This window comes from Saccopteryx bilineata, chromosome 3 (genome assembly GCF_036850765.1).
Source record: "Saccopteryx bilineata isolate mSacBil1 chromosome 3, mSacBil1_pri_phased_curated, whole genome shotgun sequence".
In the NCBI taxonomy this organism is placed as follows: domain Eukaryota; kingdom Metazoa; phylum Chordata; class Mammalia; order Chiroptera; family Emballonuridae; genus Saccopteryx; species Saccopteryx bilineata.
The window spans coordinates 313,796,122-313,823,245 of NC_089492.1; the positions used below are offsets into that span (position 1 = coordinate 313,796,122).

At 45.9% G+C, this 27,124-nt stretch overlaps 1 protein-coding gene and 1 non-coding gene across 2 annotated transcripts; one reads left to right on the forward strand and one right to left on the reverse strand.

Annotated features, from left to right (window-relative positions):
• Window positions 1-11,719: 11,719 nt before the first annotated feature.
• On the reverse strand, window positions 11,720-26,669 carry LOC136330198 (very-long-chain 3-oxoacyl-CoA reductase-B-like). Its single transcript, XM_066266692.1, has 11 exons — window positions 26,510-26,669; window positions 26,147-26,193; window positions 20,330-20,405; window positions 19,915-20,025; window positions 19,696-19,763; window positions 14,643-14,687; window positions 14,403-14,437; window positions 14,112-14,193; window positions 13,592-13,657; window positions 13,057-13,206; window positions 11,720-12,865 (listed from the first exon to the last, which is right to left on the reverse strand). The coding sequence occupies exons 1-11, from the start codon at window positions 26,667-26,669 to the stop codon at window positions 12,776-12,778; spliced, it is 930 nt and encodes a 309-aa protein (XP_066122789.1). The 3' UTR covers window positions 11,720-12,775.
• Window positions 18,045-18,167, forward strand: LOC136332449 (U4atac minor spliceosomal RNA). The gene has a single exon (XR_010730712.1). It is a non-coding gene; the product is annotated as a U4atac minor spliceosomal RNA (small nuclear RNA).
• Window positions 26,670-27,124: the final 455 nt, after the last annotated feature.

The window sequence follows — 27,124 nt, forward strand, 5'->3', positions numbered from 1 at the left end:
TCTGGCTATCAAGAAAAAAAATTAGGCCCTGGCCAATTGGCTAAGTGGATTGAGCATTGACCCGGTGTGTGGAAGTCCCAGGTTCAGTTCCCAGTCAGGAGAAGCAATCAATCTGCTTCTCTTGGTTCCCCTTCTCTCTCTCTTCCCCTCTCCCAGCCAGTGGCTCGACTGATTTGACTCAGCCCCTATCAGCCCCAGGCACTGAGGATAGCTCCATTGATTTGAGCATTGGCCCCAGACAGGGGTTGCTGAATGGATCCCAGTTGAGCGTATGCAGGAGTCTGTCTGTCCCCTCTCCTTTTATTTAAAAAGAAAACATTATAAAGCATACCAAAACACAATTCAAAGAGACAAAACAAGCATTCAAACTAGACATAGTGGAGATGTAAAAATGATCAGACCTGGAATTCAAAACAACTATGATTAATCTATTAATTTACTCTAATAGATAAAGTAGACAGCATGAGAGAACATATGGGCAATGTGAACACAGAGAGAGAAATCCCGAGAAAGAATAAAAAAGAAATGCTAAAGGTCAAAAACACTGTCACAAAAATGAAGAATGTTTTTGCTGGGCTTACGGTTGACACAGCTGAGAAAAGAATCTCTGAGCTTGAGGGTGTCTCAGTAGGAACCTCCAAAACTGAAAAGCAAAGAGAACAAAGACTGAAAGAAAAAAAAAAACAGAACGGGATATCAGTACTGTGGACAACTACAAAGGTGTAACATCTGCATAATGGGAATAACAGAAGGAGAAGAGAAGAGAAATGAACAGAAGCCTTTGCAACAATAATGACAGAGAACTTCCCCCAGTTAATGGCACACACCCAACCACAGATCCAGGAAGCTCAGAGAATACCAAGCAAAATAAATGTCAAAAAAAGACACTGAGCCTGACCAGGCGGTGGCGCAGTGGATAGAGCATCGAACTGGGATGTGGAGGACCCAGGTTCGAGACCACGAGGTCGCCAGTTTGAGTGAGGGCTCATCTGGTTTGAGCAAAGCTCACCAGCTTGGGCCCAAGGTCACTGGCTCCAGCAAGAGGTCACTCGGTCTGCTGTGGCCCCCAGGTTAAGGCACATATGAGAAATCAATCAATGAACAACTAAGGAACCTCAACAAAGACTTGATGTTTCTAATCTCTCTCCCTTCCTGTCTGTCTGTCCCTATCTGTCCCTCTCTCTGACTCTCCCTGTCTCTGCCACACACACACACACACACAAAAAAAAAAAAAAGAAAAAAAAAAAAAGAAAGAAAGACACTGAGGCCCTGGCCACTGGCTCAGTGGATAGAGTGTCTGCCCAGAGTATGGACATCCTGGTTCAATTCCCGATCAGGGCACACAGGAAAAGTGATCATCTGCTTCTCCACAACCCCCTCGCCCCAGGGGTGGACGGGGAGAGGGAAATGTATAGTTTTAATGTATGTCCTAGACAAGTAAAAAAAAATTTTTTCCCCTGGCCACTGGCTCAGTGGTAGAGCATCGGCCTGGCGTGCAAGGGGTCCCGGGTTCGATTCCCGGCCAGGGCACACAGGAGAAGCGCCCATCTGCTTCTCCACCCCTCCCCCTCTCCGTCCTCTCTGTCTCTCTCTTCCCCTCCCGCAGCTGAGGCTCCATTGGAGCAAATATGGCCCTGGCACTGGGGATGGCTCCTTGGCCTCTGCCCCAGGCGCTAAAGTGGCTCTGGTCGCGGCAGAGCGACGCCCCGGAGGGGCAGAGCATCGCCCCCTGGTGGGCAGAGCGTCGCCCCCTGGTGGGCGTGCCGGGTGGATCCCAGTCGGGCGCATGCGGGAGTCTGACTGTCTCTCCCCGTTTCTAGCTTCAGAAAAATACAAAAAAAATAAAAATAAAAAATAAAAAAAATAAAAAAAAATTTTTTTTAAGTGAGAGGAGGGGAGATAGACTTCCACAGCTGCCCTGACCAGGACCCACCCAGCAACCCCCATCTGAGACCCATGCTCTAATCAACCAAGGTGTCCTCAGCATCCGGGGCCCAATGCTTGAACCAATCGGGCCACTGGCTGCAAGAAGGGATGAGAGAAAAGGGGGCGGGGGAAGAGATGCAGATGGTTGCTTCTTATCTGTGCCCTGACCGGGGATCGAACCTGGGATTTCGGTAGGCAGAGCCAATGCTCTATCCACTGAGCAAACCAACCAGAGATGAAAAGCAAAATTTTTATTTTATTTTATTTTAGTGAGCAAGAGAGGGACAGACAGACAGATAGGAAAGGAGAGAGATGAAAAGCATCAACTCATAATTATGACATTTTAGTTCAGTGGTTCTCAAAGTGTGCACCAGGGCGCACTGGCATGCCCTAGATTTCCAGGTGAGCCCTATGGTATTCCAGAGAAATATGTGCCCATTGGGGACCAAAAACCAACAGGGTTTTTGGAGTTTAGATTTTTGGGGGAGTGTGGGGAATTGGCTGTAAGCTGACAGTCTGCCCAACCCCCCACCTCACTTGCCTGATTATGTTGCAAAAGACTGTTAAGCTGTGGTGCTGGATAGTTTACACCAGTGGTCCTCAACTTTTTGGGGGCCACAGACCGGTTTAATGTCAGAAAAGATTTTCACAGACCAGCCTTTTAGGGTGGGACGGATAAATGTATCACGTGATTGAGACAAGCATCAAGAGTTAGTCTTAGATGGATGTAACAGAGGGAATCTGGTCATTTTTAAAAAAATAAAACATCGTTCAGACTTAAATATAAATAAAATGGAAATAATGTAAGTTATTTATTCTTTCTCTGCGGACCTGTACCAAATGGCCCACGGACCAGTACCAGTTTGCGGCCCGGGGTTTGGGGACCACTGGTTTACACTACCCCCCATGTTCCCCGGAAAGACTGGAGGCAAGTTTCTTCTATCCTTTGTTTGGTGTAAAGTTAAGATGATATGTATGGTGGGGGTTTTCTGCACTCAACATAATTAAGAGTAAAAAGAGAAGAATTCTTCAATGTATTGACAAGGAAATGAGAGTTTGCCTTTCAAATATATGCCCAAACATTGAAGAAATCGCTAGGACACATCAGGCTCATGTTTCTCATAAACACAAGAATGAAAAAACTTACATTTATGCCAGGACATGACAAATTTACTAAATCTTACTAAGAATATATCTATATATATATATGTAAAGATAACTTTTTGTTGTTTTTTTAATTTTTAACCCCTCTTTTTATGAATTCTAAAAAGCATAACTCAAAAAATGTAACATAGCCCTGGCCGGTTGGCTCAGCGGTAGAGCGTCAGCCTAGCGTGCGGAGGACCCGGGTTCAATTCCCGGCCAGGGCACACAGGAGAAGCGCCCATCTGCTTCTCCACCCCTCCGCCGCGCTTTCCTCTCTGTCTCTCTCTTCCCCTCCCACAGCCAAGGCTCCATTGGAGCAAAGATGGCCCGGGCGCTGGGGATGGCTCTGTGGCCTCTGCCTCAGGCGCTAGAGTGGCTCTGGTCGCAACATGGCGACCCCCAGGATGGGCAGAGCATCGCCCCCTGGTGGGCAGAGCGTGGCCCCTGGTGGGCGTGCCGGGTGGATCCCGGTCGGGCACATGCAGGAGTCTGTCTGACTGTCTCTCCCTGTTTCCAGCTTCAGAAAAATGGAAAAGAAAAAAAAAAAGTAACATAAAAATGTTTTTTAATGTCAGAATAAATTTAATTTTGTTGTATTTATTTTGTTTAATTACCATAAAAGCATGCTTGGACTTTATATTTTTTTCTTTAATATTTAATTTAATTATTATAACCTTTCTCAGAAATTTGTATATAGTGCACCTACAATTATTTGTAGAATTTATTTATTTATTTATTTTTTACAGGGACAGAGAGAGATGAGAAGCATCAATCATCAGTTTTTCATTGCAACACCTTAGTTGTTTATTGATTGCCTTCTCATATGTGCCTTGACCGCGGGCCTTCAGCAGACTGAGTAACCCCTTGCTGGAGCCAGTGACCTTGGGTCCAAGCTGGTGAGCTTTTGCTCAAACTAGATGAGCTCGCGCTCAAGCCAAAGACCTCCATGTCTCGAACCTGGGTCCTCCGCATCCCAGTCCGATGCTCTATCTACTGCGCCACCGCCTGGTCAGGCTATTTGTAGGATTTTAAATGCACCCCGACTTCAAAAAGTTTGAGAACCACTGCCTTTGTTGTTCATTGATTGCTTTCTTATATGTGCCTTGACCCATGTGCTCCAGCCAAGCCAGTGATCCCTTTCTCAAGCCAGCAACCTTGGGCTCAAGCCAGTGATGATGGGGTCATGTCTATGATCTCATCCTCAAGCCGGTGATCCTGCACTCAAGCTGGTAACCTCAGAATTTTAAACCTGGGTCCCCAGCATCCCAGGCCGATAGTCTGTCCACTACGCCACCACTTGGTCAGGCAAAGCTCTAAATTTTTTTTTTTTTTTACAGAGACAGAGAGAGAGTCAGATAGAGAGACAGGAATAGAGAGAGATGAGAAGCATCAATCATCAGTTTTTCGTTGCGACACCTTAGTTCAGTGGTTCTCAACCTTTCTAATGTCATGACCCTGCAATACAGTTCCTCATGTTGACCCCAAACCAAAAAATAATTTTGGTGGCTACTTCATAACTGTAATTTTGCTACAGTTATGATTCGGAATGTAAATATCTGATATGCATTATGTATTCTCATTGCTACAAATCAAACATAATTTAAACATAGTGATTAATTACAAAAACAATATTTAATTATATATTGAGAAATATTTACTACTAATGGACCTCCTTACCTAGTGTATTGGGGCTACCATTCCGTAAATAGCTGCTTAACTAATGGATCTGTTTTTTCCAGATTAGTGGCAAGTTTTCTATATAGAACAGTGTGAACTACGTCATAGGATACACTGCAGTTTCTGCACAGCATGGTATCTTTCAGGGCTCTTTCACACTATAAAGCAGCGGTTTCTGCGGTGGAATCCACATCTCATTTACTTCAATGGGAGACCCGTGGATTCCGCAGAAGAGAGATCCCCTCCCTGTACAGCAGAAATGCAGTTCCGACACATTTCTTCCTCTCCTATTCAAGTCAATGGGAGGCTGCAGCAGATTCCTCTCAAATATAGAGCATGTTGCTTAATTTTTTCCATGCTAGAACTTTTCCTAGAGCAGAAAAATTCCAAAGGCGGAATCCGCCACCCCCAATAGACTTCTATAGGAGGCAGATCTTTTACACTGCAGAATCCGCACAGCAGATTCCTCAGTGTGAGGCCTCTTTCAGTCTATTGGGGGTGGTGGATTCCGCCTTTGGAATTTTTCTGCTCTAGGAAAAGTTCTAGCATGGAAAAAATTAAGCAACATGCTCTATATTTGAGCAGAATCTGCTGCGGCCTCCCATTGACTTGAATAGGAGAGGAAGAAATGTGTCGGAAACTGTCATTTCTCCGCCTCTTATTGAAATCAAAAGGAGGCTGCGTCGGATTGTGTGGTAACCCGAGATTCTCAGAAGCTCTCTTCCACAAAATCCGCAGCACTCTCAATGAAATCAATAGGAGGCGGATTCAATGCCGGAAACCGCTGATTTCAGCAGTTTCCTCATTCAGAATATGGGAAAATAGCCCTGGCCGGTTGGCTCAGTGGTAGAGCGTTGGCCTGGCGTGCAAGGGGTCCCGGGTTCGATTCCCAGCCAGGGCACACAGGAGAAGCGCCCATCTGCTTCTCCCTCTCCCTCTTCTTCCTCTCTGTCTCTCTCTTCCCCTTCCGCAGCTGAGGCTCCATTGGAGCAAAGATGGCCCGGGCGCTGGGGATGGCTTCTTTTGCCTCTGCCCCAGGCGCTGGAGTGGCTCTGGTCACAACAGAGCGACGCCCTGAAGGGGCAGAGCATCGCCCCCTGGTGGGCATGCCGGGTGGATCCCGGTCGGGCACATGCAGGAGTCTGTCTGTCTCTCCCCGTTTCCAGCTTCGGAAAAATACAAAAAAAAAAAAAAAAAGAGAGAGAATATGGGAAAATAGTTGAGAGATGTGGGAGATAATTATACATTGGGGAACAGTGTGAACTACATCTTATAGTGGTCTCATAGTATAAGACCAATGTAGTTCACACTGTGTAAATGTATGGTGCTTTGTGTAAGTGTAAGGTGCTTTGTGTACTGTGTAATGATTACACACAAAGCACCTTACACTTACACAGTATTGTGTGTATGGTGTGTGTACTATTTTTACATTATTAACCTTTTTTACACCTGCAGGCTGTCTCGCAGGCTCTCTTGGCTCTCCGCCTCTTGCCTCTCCACCTCCTAGGCTTCTGTCCTCCAGCGCTTGATGCACCCGCCCACTGATGACGTCAGCAAGCGCCGGACACATGTAATGCACTGCTATAAATTGTGAAGCATTCCCCCCCCCACTTCCCCACCTCTTGATGCAATCACGTTTGTGCATGACCGCAGGCATTCAGTTTGGAATGCACGCCCATAACGGCCTGCGTTCAAGCTGAATAGCGCTGCTGCAAATGGTAGTGCGGCTTTTCAGTGGCTAAAGCCATCGGAAATATGTATTTTCTGATGGCTTTAGGCGACCCCTGTGTTTTGGTCGTTCGACCCCCGCTGGGGTCGCGACCCACAGGTTGAGAACCACTGCCTTAGTTGTTCATTGATTGCTTTCTCATATGTGTCTTGACCGTGGAACTACAGCAGACTGAGTGACCCCTTGCTCGAGCTAGTGACCTTGGGTCCAAGCTGGTGAGCTTTTGCTCAAACCAGATGAGCCCGCGCTTAAGCTGGCGACCTCAGGGTCTCGAACCTGGGTCCTTCTGCACCCCAGTCCGATGCTCTATCCACTCACTGCACCACTGCCTGGTCAGGCAAATCTCTTATTTATTTATTTATTTATTTATTTATTTATTTTCATTTTAGAGAGGAGAGGGAGAGACAGAGAGAGAGAGAGAGAGGAGAGACAGAGAGAGAGAAGGGGGGAGGAGCTGGAAGCATCAACTCCCATATGTGCCTTGACCAAGCAAATCCAGGATTTCAAACCAGCGACCTCAGCATTTCCAGGTCAACGCTTTATCCACTGCACCACCACAGGTCAGGCGCAGGCAAATCTCTAAAATTTTTTAAAATTTAAAAATATTTCTGCCTCAAAACTGTCAATGTCGCCTGACCAGGCGGTGGCGCAGTGGATAGAGTGCTGGACTGGGATGTGGAAGACCCAGGTTTGAGACCCTGAGGTCCCCAGCTTGAGCCTGGGCTCATCTGATGTGAGCAAAGCTCACCAGCTTGGACCCACGGTCTCTGGCTCGAGTTATTTGGTCTGCTGAAGGCCCACGGTCAAGGCACATATGAGAAAGCAATCAAAGAACAACTAAGGTGTCGCAACGAAAAACTGATGATTGATGCTTCTCATCTCTCTCTGTTCCTGTCTGTCTGTCCCTATCTATCCCTCTCTCTGATTCTTGCTCTGTCTCTGTAAAAAAACAACAACAAAAAAAACCTGTTAATGTCACAGAACACAAAGAAAAGTTGAAAAAAGTCTGTAGAGTACAGAAGACTAAAGAAATATGAAAACTAAATGCAATAGGTGGTCCTGGGTTGAAATCCAAACAGGAAAATACATTGCTAAAAAAGAAATTATTGTGATGTCCTAGCCAATTAACTCAGTTGGTTAGAGCATCATCCCAAAATACAAGTCAGGTCACATACCACATAGAGGAAGTGTCGGGAGCCGATCAACGACTGCTGGCTGACAAGGTCACAGCAGGAGAAGACCCACAACTGCTGGCTGACAAGGTCACAGCAGGAGAAGACCCACAACTGCTGGCTGACAAGGTCACAGCAGAAGAAGATCAAAAACTGCTGATTGACAAAGTCACAGCAGAGAAGACCAACGGCTGCTGGTTGACAAATTCACCGCAGTGAAGACCAATGGCTGCAGGTTGACAAAGTCACCGCAAAGGAAAGGCACAACGATACTTCCCCCTTTGACTTTTTGAATTAATCTGGCCTTATATCCCCTCTTTTCTGGGTGTGTGCTATTATTTATAGCACAGGGATAATAGTACCGTGCTTTCCCTGTAGATTCATAGGAATTTCTTTGGAAATGAGACAGAGGGTGTGAGTTCCACAGAGAAGCCTGTAAGCCCCTTGAACTGGGCTCATAAACATAAGAGGCTGGCTATGATATCTCTCGTAAAGGGTTAAGTTTATAGGAGAATTTCTTCTTAATCATGTTAGAAAGAATAGATTGTGACTTGTGTATGGGTAGAAGGCAGTGGCTGTGCACAGAGCACCTTTCGGCCTTCACTTAATTCAACATTTTTCCTCCCTAGCCTTTTCATGTGATAGAGTAGAGAAACTTTCCTTTCTTCTTGCTTACCTGACCTGAAGATGGTGGAACACTCTAAGAAGAATATAGTTAGAACTTAACTAGTGTGTGAATATAGTAAATAAATAAAATTTGACTAGACAATAGAATCTTAGGTAAGGTGTAATGGAATGGCTCGTTGCATGGCCTGGGATGGGAACGCAGTCAGCAAGAAAAGAATGTTTTGCTAAGAGACTTGTTTTATGACTGAAGGCAGTTGCTAGGCTTTCTCAATGAGATACTCTCATGAGGTTTGTATACTTCCCAAAATTCTTTCTTCAGATAATGAGAGGAATGGGGGGGATCCATAGAAGCAATAGCAATTAATGTCTTCTAAAATTATGTTGCTGCTAAGCTATCTTGCAAGTGCACTCTATATATCTTTAAGCAAAAGTTACTCTTGATGTTATGACAATTTCTTAATAAGCAAGCCTTTTGAAGTCTTGTGAGAAAAATTAGGACACTGCATAAACTCAAGGCCGTTTGCCTGAGCAAGTGGTGGTCCTTTGCTAATCCTTAATGATTTTGTCTGTTAATCTCTCTCTGCCCCTTGACTCACAATAACAGTAAAGTTGAGTTATTAGTTAGTACTAATCCTTTAAAAGCTTTTACCGATGTTGTTATCACTATTCAAGTTATTTTTTAGTTGTACTTTGAGTGAATTGCTGCCTGATTTGTAGCTTATAAATATAAATTAACTGTTATCTGAAAACATGTAAACATAGTGAAATAGAAGCAATGATTAATACCATGTAATTGTAACTTGGTGTGAGTGTATAAAAAAGAAAGCTAGACCAGCATTTGGCGGAGATGCCTGGCAGTAAATGCTAACTAGAGAATAAAGAGAAAGAAAAGAATTCGGCTCTCTCACTCGATTTCGCCGACGCTGTCTCCTCCTGTGGGACCCCTGGATCCCCCCCGGGGCTGGACCCCGGCAAGGAAGGAAGTGACCAATCAATGCACAACTAAGTGGAACAAATAATGAATGTTTCTCTCTCTCTCTTTCACTATCTCTGTCTCTCTAAAATTAATTAATTAAAAAGACATTATTGTGACAACTGGAAAATTTTTGCATATGGATTATATATTAAAAACAGTATATGTCTGTGATAAACTTCCTCAATTTCATCACCACATTGTTGTTATTAGAATGTCTCTCTTCTTAGGAATTACCTGTTGAAGCATTCACGGGTAGAGTATCATCATGTCTCAACTTCTTTCAAATAGTCCATTCATCACCATCATCATCACTAAACATGGAGATAAAAACTAATTAAGCAAATATTAATGGGCAGTGATTCCAGATGATGAGTCTACAGATACTAGTCTTGTAACTTCTATGGGTTTAAACATCTTCAAAAAAGAAAATTTTAAAGTGTCCCATCTGTTCCAGAGATACAGGTGTTTTTTTTTTATTCTTGGAAGATATCAAACTTGACCCTAACATGAGGTCTTCTCAGCCCTGATTGTGCTAGCCATGGAGGTGGGTCTTCCAAGTATATTCCTGGGAGGGGCGTTGCTAGGTATGAGAGTAATGCTGTTTTGTTAGCTAGCTGCTGTCAAATTTTTCCCTTGGAGGCTGTTCCACTTGCATGCCCATCAGCAATGCAGGAGAGCATGTGGTTCCAACTTAGGCATTTGTGCCAATTTTATAGCTGAGAAATATTCCCATTTTAATTGGCATCATTTTTATTAGGATTGAAGTTGAGCTTTTCATCTAGTTCAGGACTGTTAATACTTGTTTTTCTGTGAACTTTCTGTTCATTTCTTTTGCACATTTTAAAACATTGAGCTTTTGGTCTTTTTATTATATGTAGTGGAATAACCTATTGCATGGCCTTGGATGGGAACACAGCCAACAAGAAAAGAATGTTTTGCCAAGAGAATTGTTTTGTGACTTGAAGGCGGGTCACTGAAACAGGTCTATGTGATTGAAGGCAGTTGCTGGGCTTTTTCTCAGTAAAACATTCTCATAAGATTTCTATTCCTTTCAAGGTTATCCCTTGAGATAAAGAAAGAAATGTTGTGGGAACCATAGAAGCAATAGCAATTAATGCCTTTTGATATTATATTGTTATTAAGCTATCATGCAGGTGTACTCCATGTATCTTTAAGTAAAAGTTATGCTTGATGTTATGCCAATTTCTCAGTAAACAAGCTTTTTGAAGGCTTGTGAATAAAAATAGGACACAGCGCAAACTCGAGGCCATTTGCCTGAGCGAGCAGTGGTCCTTTGCTAGTCCTTGATGATTTCATCTGCTGATCTCTCTCTCTCTGTGCCCCTGACTCATAACAACAATCATATATTAAGGAGGTAAACATATTGTGTGTGATATAAGTTGTAGATATTTCCTCTGAGATTGTCACTTTTACTTTGCTTATGGAATCATCTTTTCTTAAGTAATTTCTAAATATGCTTAAGTAGTTTTATTTATAAGTTTTATTGCTCCCAGATTTCCCCCAACTTTTTATCATGAAAAATTTCAAACATACAGAAAAGTTAAAGGAAGTCTAGGCCCTGGCTGGTGGTAGAGCGTCGGCCTGGAGTGCAGGAGTCCGGGGTTTGATTCCCGGCCAGGGCACATAGGAGAAGCGCCCATCTGCTTCTCCACCCCTCCCCCTCTCCTTCCTCTCTATCTCTCTCTTCCCCTCCTGCAGCTGAGGCTCCATTGGAGCAAAAGATGGCCCTGGCGCTGGGGATGGCTCCTTGGCCTCTGCCCCAGGCGCTAGAGTGGCTCTGGTCGCTACAGAGCGACACGCCCAGATGGGCAGAGCACCACCCCCTGGTGGGCGTGCCGGGTGGATCCCGGTCCGGCGCATGTGGGAGTCTGTCTGCCTGCCTCCCCGTTTCCAGCTTCAGAAAAAAAAAAAAAATACAAAAAAAAAAAAAAAAAGGAAGTCTACAGTGAACTTCCATGTGCCTACCACTTAGTTTCTATTACCAACATTTTAATGTACTTCTCATATTTCTATCCATCCTTTACTTATGTATTAATTCACTTAATGCATTTTCAATACATTTCAAAGTAATTTGCAGATGTCATTACATCATCCTTAAAGAATTCCTGTATATCACTAACTAGACTTCAATATGATTTTTTCTGTTGTTGATTTTAACTTTCTGTATTAATTAAAAAGACTCTCTCACTCCCCAAATGGAAAGAAATTCATTCATGTATTCTTTTCTTGTGTCTCTATTATTACATGGAGATTTCTGATTCATTTATGCAGGTGTGTAGCGTAAGGGATGGATCCTATTTACACACACACACACTCCTGCACACACTTGGGTGTCTCTATTTTTAAAATTATTTTTATTGAGATATAATTCACATACTATAAAGTTTATTCTTTGAATGTTATAATTCAGTTGTTTGTTTAGTGAGAGAGGGAGGGAGAGTGAAAGACAGAAAGGGAGAGAGATAAGAAGCATCAACTTGTAATTGCAGCAAGTTAGGTGTTCACTGATTGCTTCTCATAAGTGCCTTGATGGGGGGGGGTGGCTCCAGCAAAGCCAGTGATCCCTTGCTCAAGCCAGCGACCCTGCACTCAAGCTGGTGAGTCTGCAATCAAGCCAGCGACCTCAGGGTTTCGAACTTGAGACTTTAGTGTCCCAGGTCGATGCTTTATCCACTGTGCCACCACCAGTCAGGCCATTGGCTTTTAGTGTATTCACAAAGTTTTGTGACCATTACCACTACAATTGTTTAAATATACACATATATATTTATATTAGAGATTTTAAACCAGTGTGCCACAAAAATTTTTTTAAACATGCAGTACCTGACTATTTTAGTCAGGGGCACTGACCTCTTTTCACTTAGATTGCCAAATAAGAAAATGACAACTGTCAAAACAATAGCCATCTAGTGTGAATGAATAGAAATTATACCTTTTTGGGGGGTTAGGTGGGCAAAATATATATTTTTTGATGGGTGTCAGAATCTTAGTAATCAGTTTATGTGTGCCATGAGATGAAAAAGTTTGAAAATCACTTGTAAAAATATTTTCCCCCTTCAAAATGGCTATCTAGTTATCTCAGTGCCACATATTAAAAATGCCATCTTTCTGTCAGATGTTTGAGATGCCACAGCTGTCACCAAATACCCAGGAGTTCAGGTGTCTGACCCGTTCCATGGATCTGCTTGTGATCTATGCCCATGTGTGTAACATCTTTGCTAACATCAACAGCCCTGGTCCAGGATCGTGGGTAGGGGCAGGCAAGTGGCCACCCCGCTTCAAGGCCTTTTTTAAAAAAATTTATTCATTTTTAGAGAGGAGAGAGAGAAGGCGAGAGAGAAACAGAGAGAGAGAGAGAGAGAAGAGAAAGAGAGAAGGGGGAGGAGCTGGAAGCATCAGCTCCCATATGTGCCTTGACCAGGCAAGCCCAGGGTTTCGAACCGGCGACCTCAGCATTTCCAGGTCGACGCTTTATCCACTGCGCCACCACAGGTCAGGCATTCAAGGCCTTTTATCAGAGGGCTTCGCCTTTTTCAGAATACTCCTGTTCAGCAGAGAAAAACAATTCGGCAGGAGGACCAGCAGGGCACCCTGGGAAGAAGAGGTACCAGCAATCAGGATATACCCCACCCGTGGGTCCCCGCTCTCCTCTCCTGTCTCCCCAGCCCATGGTGGGGGCCTCCGCTCCTCTGGGCATCTCCTCACTTCAGAGGGAGGACTAGCGGACCTGGGCCGGGAGTGTTCCATCCAGCTCTACGCCCATAGTTGCCCCATAAAGGCACCTGCACAGTGTGGCTGAAGCACCCATAGGTTTGGGAGGTGAGGCCAAGGGTGTCCAACGCCTGCCGAGCAAAGTCTTCGGACTTCATTACGAACATCCGGCTTTTTAGGCCATGGGTCATACTTGATTCGACCAGGACGGGTCTCACTGTCTGCAGGAAGGAAGGGCGTAAAGGAAAGAGCTCTCCTTCCAAACCAGCCTAAGATCCCAGGCTCTCTTTGGGAATCCCAGTGTCCCACACACTTGCTGCTCCCGCACTTGGGTCTCAGAGCCCGCCTTCTCCAGGCCACGCCCCCTAGATCTCGCGCCGGCCACGCCCCTAGAGCCACGCCCCCTGCGGTAACCCGCGGCTTGGAAGGTCGCTGCTCCGCTAATGTTCTTCCGAGTCACGGTTCTCTCTGACATCCCCTGCCCCAACCCCGTGACCTTCCACCGTCTCTAAGCTAATAGCCCCCCCCCCCCCGCCAGAGCCCCTCGCCTTCTGAGCTGTCACTCTGGTCACTTTCCTTATGAGCTCCGCCCCCGCGGATAGGCACCTGCATGATGACTCCCTGAGAGCAGTACTCTGCGCTCACTGCCTGAGAGAAGCTTCGCACAAAGGCCTGTGGAGGAAGGAGAAAGCGGATCCCAGGCTCTCGAGCCTCTGTGTGCTAACTCCTCCAGTCCGTCCTCGACCCAGCATCGTCCCTGATCCTAGAATACTGACAATGATGGCTCCAGAAGTCCCTTCAAGTCCTCATCTTAACCCCTGAATGCTTCCGCGTTCTACGCCCTTCCTCTATTTCCATACACTCACTCTCTGTTCCAGCCAGGTCTCTGATCTCTTTCCCACCCCACTGTTCTACTGTTCTCTCGTCCCCTAGCCTCCGTTTTTCTCTTTCTTTCTTTCTTTCTTTCTTTCTTTCTTTCTTTCTCTCTCTCTCTCTCTCTCTCTCTCTCTCTCTCTCTCACACACACACACACACACACACAAACACACACACGCATTCTGGGTTACAGCAGGAATCTCTCAGCATGGCAGGACAGCCCTCGCCCCCGTCTGTGGGCTCTGGGTACCTTAGAAGCTGAGTATGCTGATAAAAATGGATGGGGTCTCTTGTCAGTAATTGAAGACATGTTGATGATGATTCCTTTGCTCCTGGGGGAGGAAGCGTTAGTTAAAACGTGAGAAAGAGAGGAGCCAGGTGATGCCCTCCAACTGCCTCCACCCCTGAGCCATGCCTTAATCTGAGAAATGCCAGAGGGACAGGAAGAGTTGGAAACGTGGGTTGGACAGCTGTGCAAGGGGGAAAGCCTGGAGGTCAGATAGGGAGGGTCCAGAGTGGAAGAGGGAAAGATGACTCTTACCTGGAGACCATTTGGGGCAAGACAATAGCAGTCATCTATAGAGAAGGGTGCGAAGGGTCCCATTATTTCCTTTCCAATCCTTTCACCTGCCATCTCCTCCTCAAGTTCACTCTCATCCTCCTACCTTCCCTCCGAGAATATTCCGCTAACACCTCTTGGGGGGCCAGTCACAGGGAGGGAGGATTCTGGGGACTACCCAGAGTGGTCAGAGCTATGCTGACCTTGAACTTAGCTCCTCACCTGGGCCATGGACATGATGTTGCAGTTTATAACATCTGAGAGTCTCTGGGGAAGAAAACAGAGCTGTCAGTCCTTTCCTTCACCACCCCTGTCTCAACTCCCACCTTTTCTCATTTCGTAGCTTACTTTTCTTTTAAGATGGAACATGGTTCTCTTTCTTTCTCTTTCTTTCTTTCAAGATTGTGGCATTAAAAAAATATTTTATTTATTGATTTTATGGGGGGGCAAGAAGTAGTTGTTTCACTGTAGTTGTCCATTTGTTGCTTGTATGAGCCTTGACTGGGCAAGCCGAGGGTTTCGAACTGGCCACCTCAGCGTTCCAGGTCAGCACTCTGTCCACTGTGCCACCACAAGCCAGGTGGAATGTGTTTATTTTAAAAGTAGCATCTACTAGAATCTAAAATGTACATAACCTTTGACCCACCAACTCCACTTCTGGACACTTATTCCTTTCCAAAATACACATGTGGGAAATGAATTATGTCCAAAGATAGTGGTTGCGACACTGTTTGTAGTTACACATAATAGGAAACATCCCGAATGCTCATCACTGATGGAATGACTAAATAAATACAGTGTAGCCCATGGATGCACCACTGTACAAACAAAAGGAATGGGTCAGCTATTTCTTTTGATTAGAATAATCCCCATGATACATGGCTACTTGTAAAAGGTATAAGCACAGAACAGTAGGCTTCCTGACATCCGGACAAAAACGGCACATACACGCTTCCATGTGCATAGAAAAAAAATACCTACCATATTTTCAATTGCGGACTCACTTTGAGGGAATAGTTTAGAAGGAGAAGGGAAATTTTCACCTTCATTTCTTTTTTTTTTTTTTTTTTAGATTTTATTTATTCATTATAGAGAGGAGAGAGAGAGAGAGAGAGAAGGGGGAGGAGCAGGAAGCATCAACTCCCATATGTGTCTTGACCAGGCAAGCCCAGGGTTTCGAACCGGCAACCTCAGTGTTTCCAGGTTGACGCTGCACCTTCATTTCATTACCTTTTCCCTCTGGATTTTTTGACCTCATAAACTTTTTTATTTTTTATTTTTTTAGTTTTTACAGAGACAGAGAGTGAGTCAGAGAGAGGGATAGGCAGGGACAGACAGACAGGAACGGAGAGAGATGAGAAGCATCAATCATTAGTTTTTCATTGCGCGTTGCAACACCTTAGTTGTTCATTGATTGCTTTCTCATACGTGTCTTGACCGTGGGCCTCCAGCAGACCGAGTAACCCCTTGCTGGAGCCAGTGACCTTGAGTTCAAGCTGGTGGGCTTTTGCTCAAACCAGATGAGCCCACACTCAAGCTGGCGACCTCGGGGTTTTGAACCTGGGTCTTCTGCATCCCAGTCCGACGCTCTATCCACTGCACCACTGCCTGGTCAGGCCTCATAAACTTTTTATAGAAGTATACCATACACACATCAAAGTACACAAATCTTTAGTATAAAACATAAAAATAAATCTTTCACTTCTAACCCTATTATTCCCATTTTATAGACATGAAACTGAGACTTAGAGAAATGAAGTTATTCATCCAAAGTCACATAACTGATAGAAAACAGAGCTTGAAATCTTTACCATCCATGCTTTTTTTTTTTAAGTAAGAGGAGGGGAGACAGAGACATAGACTCCCACATGTGACCCGACCGGGATCCACCTGGCCACTGTCTGGGGCCCACACTTGAATCAACCAAGCTACTTTTAGCACCTGAGGCTAACATGCTGGGACCAACTGAGCTATCCTCAGTGCTCAGAGCCGATGCTCCAACCAATTGAACCCTGTCTACAGGAGGGGAAGAGGGAGAGAAAGGGGAGAGGAAGGGGGAGAAAAGCAAATGGTTGTTTCTTTTGTGTGCCCTCATGGGGAATTGAACATGGGGCATCCATATGTCAGGCCGACTTTCTATCCACTGAGCAAACTGGCCACGGCCTATGCATTCTTTTTCAGGCAGCTACTAGGGAATATGCCCAACAAAACAAAGAAAGAAACCAAAAAATGCTGTGAGACATGACAGAGAAAACAGGGGTTTCTTAGGAGAAAGATTAAGGGGGGTCCCAGGATTTATGGCAAAAAAAGTAACCAGTCCAACAAGAAAATGAAATTGCTTGAAAAACTTTAAATATATTTAGATTACAAGCCCTGACTGGTTGGCTCATTGGATAGAGCATCGACCTAACATGCCAACAACACCCAGAGGTGGATTTAACAGTGGGCACACTGGGCACATACCCTGAGCCCTGACTTCTGAAGGCCCCACAAGTGTAAACCCCAACTTTACACTTTTTTCTAATGACAAGGGGCCCAATATTTTCTTCTGCACCCAGGGCCTCAACCGACCTTAATTTGCCTCTGACGTCACCAGTTCCATCCCCAGTCAGGGCACACAGGAGAAGCTATCATCTGCTTCTCTTCCCCTCCTTCTCTCCCTCTTCTCTCTCTTTTCCACTCTCACAGTCAGTGGCTCAATTGGTCCTAATGTCAGTCTCCAGGCGCTGAGGATAGCTCAGCGCTCAAGCATAAGCCCCAGACGTGGGTTGCTGGCTGGATCCTGGTCGGGGGCACATGTGGGAGTCTGTCTTTCTATCTCCCCTTCTCTCACTTAAAAAAAGGAAAAATCACCTGACCAGGCGGTGGCGCAGTGGATAGAGCGTCAGACTGGGATGCAGAGGACTCAGGTTTGAGACCCCGAGGTCGCCAGCTTGAGCGCAGGCTCATCTGGTTTGAGCAAAAGCTCACCAGCTTGGACCAAAGGTCGCTGGCTCCAGCAAGGGGTTACTCAGTCTGCTGAAGGCCCACGGTCAAGGCACATATGAGAAAGCAATCAATGACAACTAAGGTCTCACAACAAAAAACTGATGATTGATGTTTCTCATTCCTGTCTATCTGTCCCTGTCTAACCCTTTCTCTCTCTCTCTCTCTCTCTCTCTCTCTCTCTGTCCCTGTAAAAAAAAAAAAAAAAGAAAGAAAGAAAGAAAGGAAAAATCATCATAGTCCGCTACATGGCTCAGCAGTGGACAGCGTTTTCAGATGCACAGTAATGTGGTTCTGTAGCCACATCTATGAAATATGCTGGGGGTTGGAGCCTGGGAGGGCATGTGTTTGTGGTGCGGTACAGGTGTCTGGGAACTGAAACTGCCACTCACCTTCCATTGTGGGCAGTCACTAGGCTAAAACTGAGAAATTAAGATGTACACTATAAATATATTATTTAAAAGTGAGTTCTCTAACCCAGAAGCAGATTTAGCACGAGCGCACTGGGTGTGCGCCCTGGACCCCAACTTCTGAAGGGCCCCGCAAAACCCCAACTTTACACTTTTTTTCTAAAGTAAGGGGCCCAACATTTTCTTCTGCACCCGGGGCCTCAACCAACCTTAATCCGCTTCTGCTCTAACCTTCCTTTTCTTGGGGTTGTGTTAATGTCCAATGAGCATGTAGAGGGCAGTACAGCCAATGCCTGAACAACACACTGCATCAACTAGAGCTCTGCTTTATCTTGCTGTAATTTTTGGAGGAAAAAAATATGAGTCATCTTGCCTGACCAGGCAGTGGCGCAGTGGATTGAGCTTCGGACCGGGACACAGAGGACCCAGGTTCGAAACTCCAAGGTCACCGGTTTGAGTGTGGTCTCATCTGCTTTGAGCAAGGCCTGAGCCCAAGGTGGCTGGCTTGAGCAAGGGGTCACTAAGTCTGCTGTAGTCCCCCTGGTCAAGGCACATATGGGCCTGACCAGGTGGTGGCACAGTGGATAGAGCGTTGGACTGTGATGCGGAGGACCCAGGTTCGAGACCCTGAGGTCGCCAGCTTGAGCGTGGGCTCATCTGGTTTGAGCAAAGCTTACCAGCTTGGACCCAAAGTCACTAGCTTGAACAAGGGGTTACTCGGTCTGCTGAAGGCCCACGGTCAAGGCACATATGAGAAAGCAATCAATGAACAATTAAGGTGTCGCAACGAAAAACCGATGATTGATGCTTCTCATGTCTGTCTGTCCCTCTCTCTGACTCTCTGTCTCTGTAAAAAAAAAAGGGGAGGGCACATATGGGAAAGCAGTAAATGAACAACTAAGGAGCCACAATAAAGAATTGATGCTTCTCTTCACTCTCCCTTTCTGTCTGTCCCTCTCTCTGTCTCTGTCACAAAAAAAGTATGAGTTATCTTTAACAACCCTTGTAGAACTATGTGACTTTTATAACTTTGATTTTAAAAAAAATAGACACTAATATTTAATGTAACAAAAGAGGTAGGATTGCCTAACTTGCAGTAGCACAGTAGATTAAAATGTCAAACTGGAATGCTGAGGTTGCTAGTTAGAAACTCCGGGCTTGCCTGATCAAGGCACATACAAGAAGCAACAATCATGAGTTAATGCTTCCTGCTCCTCCCCCTGCCTTTCTCTCTATCCTCTCTTTAAATCAATAAATAAAATCTTACAAAAGAAGAGAGAACCATGTGATGCCCATCAGAAGTATGAGAATATACCTACAGGTGATTAAGAAAAAAGACGTGGGTTCAAGAATGACCCCAAATAGCCCTGGCCAGGTTTTCAGTGAATAGAGCATCCTTCCGGAGCGCGGAGATCGCGGGATTGATTCTCCTGGTCAGGATACATACAAAAAGCAACCAACGAGTGCACAACTAAATAGAACAACTAAGTGGAACAAGTTGATGCTACTCTCTCTCTCTCAAATCAATAAAAAAAATTTTTAATTATCCCCTCAAAATTTAGCAAACCAGACTCAAAATGGCAGACACTGCTTTTTTTTCCCCCATGTGGATCCTTCCCCCCTAAGTTAGAACCAGAGAATATAAAAGGAACAGACAATTTGAACTGTTGTACTGGTTGGGCAATGCAGAAGGGCGCCCCATCACAGATGACCTCCTTCATGTCCTAGATATCAGAGACGTGCAGCTTTGAAAACAATCTTCCAACTGAAGGCAACAGAGTACCTTGTTCTAACAAAGCTGGCTACTGCGTGAGTTTTCCAACAGAGGGCAGTAGTGGGAGCAAGAGGTGCTGGGCGAGAGGGTACTCAGTTTCACTCACTTTGGCGACGTTCTCACAGTCGAGCAGTCTTACCAAGCCGCTTTCATACAGCATGCCCACATTGTTCACTGAGAGAGAGAGGACAAATTGTGTCACCCCAACAGTCCCACGAAGACCGGTTGCAGGCAGATGGCGGGCGACCACAAGGAGTTCCGGGTCAGGGTGAGAGTATGGAGGCACTTGTGGGCACGGCTCCTCCAAGCAGGTTTGGGGACATACCCAGGACTCCAATCTCCAAGTCCTTCAGTCCGGTCTCAATGGCCTCGTAGATCTCCAAGCCACCAGTGAAGTCTGCCTGAATAACTCGAGTGAGCCTGCCATGAAGCCGTTCTGGAAATAGCGGCAATGCGAGCCAGCCCCTGAGCGGGAACGCCGTCCCACCTCTGCCGTCCCACCTCTGCCTTCCCTACAATGCTATCCGCGCGTTCACCCCCAGCTCCTGCCCCATCCTTCCGTCCTTGGGCCCAGAGGCAACTGAAGCCCCTCCCCCGCCCCCGATCTGACCACGCCCCCGTTAGCTCCAGCCCCAGAAGAAGCTGGAGCCATCTCACCCTTCTCCCGGACCACTCCTCTATCTAGCCCAGCCCGCTTCCAACTTTCCCAGCCGCCTCCCACCCGCGCCCGCGGCTGTCACCTATCTCCTTTGCCTCATGTTTCAACTTGTTCAGGTTTCGACTGATGAGGACGATGTTCAGACCTCTCCGGGCGAGCTGTGGGGGGATTCAATAGTTTATTCATTAATTCCACATATATGTACGGTGTGCTGACTGCGTGTTGCACAGTGTTGTAAGCTCTGTGGCTGCAGAGGTGAACAAAAGAGAAAAACAAAAGCCTGCCCTCAAGGAACATGCCTCCTGGGGAAGGAGCATTCCAGGCAGACGGAGCAGCCTTCGCGCAAAGGCTGCCAGCTTAGAGGACCGCGTGGAGTCTGCGAGCACTGAGCGAAGTGCTCTGTTGGAGAGGATCTCAGTGAAGCGGACCAGGGACTAGATCGTAGAGCCTCGAATGCCCCAGTAAAGACTTGGCTTTCATTCTCAGTGATATAAGAACCCAATACTTCAAGTGTTCACCCCTTCCTTCGTTCACACATTTATTCAAAATGTATTTACCGACACCTGCTCTTTGCTGGCTGGCGCTGGGGACACAGGGTGCCTATGACAGACTCAGTCTCACCCCCTACTCCCCACCTCATTCAGCAGCCAGAGGGCTCTTTCTAAAGCACAAATCTGCCCCTTCCTCTCCTGCTCAGTATCTGCCTTGACTCCTCAGGGCTCTTGGGACAAAGCCATTGCTTTTCCCCTGGCCCTATGTGCCTGGCTCTGGCCCAAGTCTTCAGCCTTACTTCTATCCAGTGGCCCTTTATGGGAGTCCAGGCACAGCAGACAGTTCGAGCCCCAAAAGCACCCCCAGGATTTTCCTATCTCTGAGCCTTTGCACATGATGCTCATTCTGCCCCTTGAAACAGAGTTAGCAAATATTTGTGGAGTGGGTGCTAAGTAGGATTTTGGTGCACGTCTGAGGGTGACGTGTTGGAGGGAGGCTGGACACAAAATTCCCAACAGCTGCAAGCATCTGAGAGGTTGATGCTGTGAAGGACATTGATTCATTCAACAAACATTTCCCCAGCAACTGCTTGTGTCTGGCCCTGTGTTGGGTGGTACTGACCAAGACAGCGACAGTCCTGCCCTCACAGTACAGTGGTAGGATGGAGCAGTTTCCTGACAGTGGTGACCCAGAGTGGCCTCACTACCCGCTGGCTTGCACATAGATACAAATACTCTTCCTTTCTTCCAGGGTTCCCCTTCTATGTTGCTCTAGCTTCCCTTCTATTCTTGCCTACTCAGGGACATCACTGCAGCTTTCCTCCCATCTCCTCTGTATCAAAACTTCTCCCTCTTCTGAATTATTCAGCATGCAAGCCTGCCATAAACTCTTCCCTCTTCTCCATCAAGGCATCGCTCCAGCTCTCACCATCCCACCCACCTTTATTCAACATTCCAAGAAAGGATTGTCTACACTGGTTCTTCTTCCATATCTTTTTTTTTGGGGGGGGGTGAGAGGGAGGAGATATTGAAGCAGACTCCCGCATGCGCCCTGACCGGGATCCACCTAGCAACCCTATCTGGGGCTGATGCTCGAGTACTGATCTGTTTTTAGCACCCGAGGCTGTTGCGCTCCAACAGAGATATCCTCAGTGCTCAGGGCCAAGCTCAAACCAATCGAGCCACTGGCTGCAGGAGGGGAAGAGGGAGAGAAGGGGAAAAGGAAGGGGGAAAAGCAGATGGTCACTTCTCTTGTGTGCCCTGACTGGGAATTGAACCTGGGACATCCATTCGTTGGGCTGACACTCTATCCACTGAGCTACCAGCCAGGACCTCTATATCATTTTGTACCCACTCCAATTGCACCCCCGCCCCCATCATGCCACCCAAACCACTTTGGTCACTAATGACTTCCATGTTGGTAAAGCAAATGCTGTATTCTCAGCACCTCCCGTAGAAATGGGCACATTGATCACCCCCTCTTCCTGGTGACTGACATTCCTTACCTGGCTTGTAATACCTCTTCTACATTCCTGGTTTTCCTCCTATTCTGTCTCATTTCTTGTTCCTCCTCATCTCTGTACCTTTTATTTTGGGGGGACTCCAGGGAGTACTTAGGGTGAATCTGACTGTGATCCTCTCTCCACCTATACCCAGTCCCATGGTCATCTCATCTAATCTTGTGACTTTAAGTGGCATTGAGATGTTGATGATGCTTAAATGTGTATTTCCACTGGGACATTCCCTCTGAATTCAAGCGACACACCCAACTGCATACTTCTCAACTTGTATGCCTAACTGGTATCTCAAACTTAAAGTGGCCAAAACTAAACTCCTGTTTCTCACCAACCTGTTCCTCAGGTCAACACCATCTTAGTGATTACAGTTCTATTCTTTGAGGTGTTCCAGTAAAAAATCTTGTAGTTGTTGAGGGGAATACGGGGGAGGGGGATGCATTGGAGGCAACTCTAGAATCTATATGATCACAATAAATTAAACTCAATAAAAATTTTTTTTAAATCTTGTAGTAATTTATTTTATGAGGCCAGCATTACTCTAACACCCCAAAACCAAAGATATTACAAGAAAAGAACACATACTACGAACCAATATCCCTCATAAACTTGGACACAAAAATCCTCAACAAAATATTGGTAAATCAAACCCAGCAATATATATATATATAATAGATATATAATAACAGATAATAACCAAGAGGGGTTTATATAATGATTCTGGATTAATATATATAATAACAGATAATAACCAAGAGGGGTTTATATAATGATTCTGGATTAGTTCAACATCAAATGTTGATTCTCAAAGAATCAATCAGTTTAATTTACCATGTAAACAGACTAAAGAAGAAAAACCATGTGGTCAGCTCAACAAACACCAAAAAATGATTTGACAAAAACATCTCCACAACCAAGATTTAGAAGAAACCTTCCTTAACCTTGTACACATAAACACATAAATAAATAAAACCTACAGGTAACATTATTCTTAATGGTTAAAGACTTAGAGCTTTTTCCCTAAAATCAGAAACAAGGCAAGGATGCTCACTCTAACCACTGCTCTCAACATCATATTAAATTTCTTAGCCAATGCAATAAGGAGAAAAAAAAAGAAATAAAAAGTATACAGATCAGAAAAGCAGAAATAAAACGGTCTCTATTCACATATGGCATGATTGTCTACATAGAAAATCTCAAGAAATTGGCAAAAAAAAAAAAAAAGCTATAAGAACTAAGAAGTGAGTTTAGCAAGGTTTCAGGCTACAAGATCAAAAGTTTAAAGTCATATATTACAATATTTTCCATAAATCTTGTCTGCTCTGCCTTCAAAATCAACCCAGAATCCAAGTAATTTTCACCTCTACTGTTACCACCCTGGTCTAAGTCACCAGCATCTCTTGCTTGGATTTTGCAAGAGCCTATTAACTGATCTCCATGCTTCCACCCTCAACCTCTGCAGTATAATATTCCTCTTCTGGTCAGAATCCTCCCAGGATCCCAAATGTTCAAGTTTCCAGAATAACCTACCAGATTCCCCATGCTCTGTCCTGAAATTGCACCTCTGTCTTCATCTCCTACTGCTGCCCTTGCCCTCTTACTCTGATACAACCGCAGTGCTCACCTACCTGCTTCTCCAACCAGCAATGCCGAAACCCACAGTCAACAGTAACATCTTAGGTGTTAGATCACAGAGTCTAGAGACATGGGTATAGGCTTTAACTAAATGTTTCAAATGCTTTGGTTGTCACATAGCTTATATATAGCCAAAGATTAATAAAGTATGTTAGTATTGTGTCAGAGGCCTGCCTATAAATCAAATTTCAGGGAAAATGTTTTTTTTTTTTTTTTTTTTTTTCATTTTTTTTTTTTTTCTGAAGCTGGAAACAGGGAGAGACAGTCAGACAGACTCCCGCATGCGCCTGACCAGGATCCACCCGGCACGCCCACCAGGGGCGGTGCTCTGCCCCCCAGGGGGGGATGCTCTGCCCATCCTGGGCGTCGCCATGTTGCGACCAGAGCCACTCTAGCGCCTGAGGCAGAGGCCACAGAGCCATGCCCAGCGCCCGGGCCATCTTTGCTCCAATGGAGCCTTGGCTGCGGGAGGGGAAGAGAGAGACAGAGAGGAAAGCGCGGCGGAGGGGTGGAGAAGCAAATGGGCGCTTCTCCTATGTGCCCTGGCCAGGAATCGAACCCGGGTCCTCCGCACGCTAGGCCGACGCTCTACCGCTGAGCCAACCGGCCAGGGCCCAGGGAAAATGTTTTAAAGTACACTTTGCTTGAGGTAATAGAAAAATAAAGCTAGTTAAGCCCAAAACAAAGAGAGTTTAAATAATAACTATAGTCACAAGATGCCTAATTTCTGTCTTTTGCTTAACAATAATATCACTGACACACAATTATGAGATATCTTGCAGAATCTTGTTTCTTCAGCCCAGTTAACCACTGTGAAGAAGACACCAGACAAGCTGACATCAGGAACGGAATTAGTGAGACGAAGGAAAATAACTGAAGCTTGCACAAAAACTAATCAGCTTTGCCCCTGACCCCTAACCCCTAACCCTCTCTTTGCCTTTAAAAAACCTTGATGGCTTCCAACATTCTGAGGCTGTGGGTTTGATCCTGGGTAAAGGTACATACAGGAATCAACCAATGATGGCATGAATGAGTGGAACAAGGAATCTCTCTCTCTCTCTCTCTCTCTCTCTCTCTCGCTCACTCTCGCTCTCTTAAAAAACAAAAAAACTGATGGCCCAGCCAGGTAGCTCAGTTGGTTAGAGTGTTGTATCCTAATACACCAAGCTTGTGGGTTTGATCCCCCCTAAGAGCACATACAAGAATCAACCAACAAATGCATAAGTGGAATGACAAACTGATGTTTTGATGTTTCTATCTATCTATCTATCTATCTATCTATCTATCTATCTATCTATCTATCTCTCCCTTTCTCTCTTTCTAAAATCAATTTAAAAAAAATTAAAACCTTGATGAAAAATCATCAGGGAGTTTGGATTTTGAGTGATAACTCTCCATTCTCCTGGCTTGCTGCCCTGCAAAAAGTTGATTTAATTTCTCCACTGCACAGTTCAGTGTTCAATATTTGGTTCTGCTGCAAGTCCAGTGGGCAAACCCTCTCTGGTTAGTAACAATGCTCCCTACCCCAGGGACTTTACACTCGTTTCTTATCCCTGGAAACCTTTTCCCCCAATTATTCATGTGACCCTCACTTCCTTTAGGACAGCGGTTCTCAACCTGTGGGTCGCGACCCCGGTGGTCGGAAGCCATCGGAAAATGGCTTTAGGTGACCCCTGTGTTTTGGTCGTTCGACCCCCGCCGGGGTCGCGACCCACAGGTTGAGAACCGCTGCTTTAGGACTTTCCTCAGTGTCACCTTCTCAGTGACAGCTTCTCTGGTCACCCCGATATAAAAATTGGAACCTATACATCCTCAGGGCTCCTTGTTCTCCCTTCGTGATTTAGTTTTCTCCTTCACCCTTACAGCCATTTGACACACTGCATTTTATGTATTTGCCTTTTTTTATACCTGTCTCCCCTCCCTGTAGTGAACGTAACTCCATGAGGGCAAGGTCTTTTGATTTAAAATCTATTTTGTTTACTGCTTTCCCCCCAGCGCCTGGAAGATGCCTAGCAATAGAGGTGGACTATGAATATGTTGTGAATGAATGAATCAGGGCAACAATAGGGGAATGTCAAGAGACTATATAAATAGTATAGTATAAATATGCCCCCAGACTGGGGAGCAGGGACGGCTTCCTGAAGGAGAGTATGTCTGAGGGGACCAAGCATGCGACTCTCCGTCCAGAAGGGCAGCTGAAAACAGGCAGGCAGACAGAAGAAGCTCCCACCACCCACAAGGCTCCAAGCCCGGGCTCACCTCGTGTGCGTAGGCCTTGCCAATGCCATTGGTGGCTCCTGTCACCACTAGAGAGGAGAGAAGAAGGGCAAGCAGGAGGGCTAGCCTGGCACTTTGCCCCAGCCTAACCTCTACCCCTCTCACACACCCACACTGTTCTTGTCCTTATTCCCCACCTGCCCAGTCTCTGACACCTGTTCCCCTCACCTGTACAGTTTCGGGGACTCCCTGTCTCCCGCCCCGGTGGACCAAGCCAGCTTTCACTTATCTTGCTTCCAGAACTCGCCTCTTCCTCTGCTCTGATTGGGGGCCCTCACCTGGCATACAGCCTCTTTCCTGCGGCCCCCACACCTTCCCACCTGCCACAGAGCCCTTGCCCCTCACCTGCCCAGGCTCCGTGCGTCCTGAGCCAAGGGGCGCCCCGGCGGACCTGGGGCAGCAGGTATACATAGACTGTGCAGCCCACCCACCAAGTCACCCACAGCAGCAGGTACAGCGCAGTAACTGCCCCCAGCGCTCTCAGCGTGTCCCACTCCAACTCCATCGCAACCTCCTCTAGATCACCAGACTCCAAGCCAAAACTAGGGGGTTGCCTTTGGGTGCAGCTATTTCAGCCCTCACCAGCCTACTCGGCGTTAACTCCTCCCACATTGCAAGTCAAGCATCCGGCCCCGCCCCTCACTCTAGCCAAGCCCCATTCTGTATTCAAGACGACGAGTCACATCCAACAGCCCGAGCACCGCCCCTAACGATCGAATTAGGTCACACTAGGACTGAATGTCACCCCACCTCTCCCCTTGCCCTGCAGGCCCAGTGAAAGCCTCATCAATCCTCCACAAGTTAAGCACACCAACTTGTGGTCTTTGTTTGGGTCACTGAACTCACCTTAGCAGCTGATGGAGCCTATTTTTTTTTCTGAGTTATTGACTTTACAGAGAGAGAGAGGAAGGGAGACAGAGAAAAAGAAACATCGATTATTCATTTTTCCACTTATGTGTG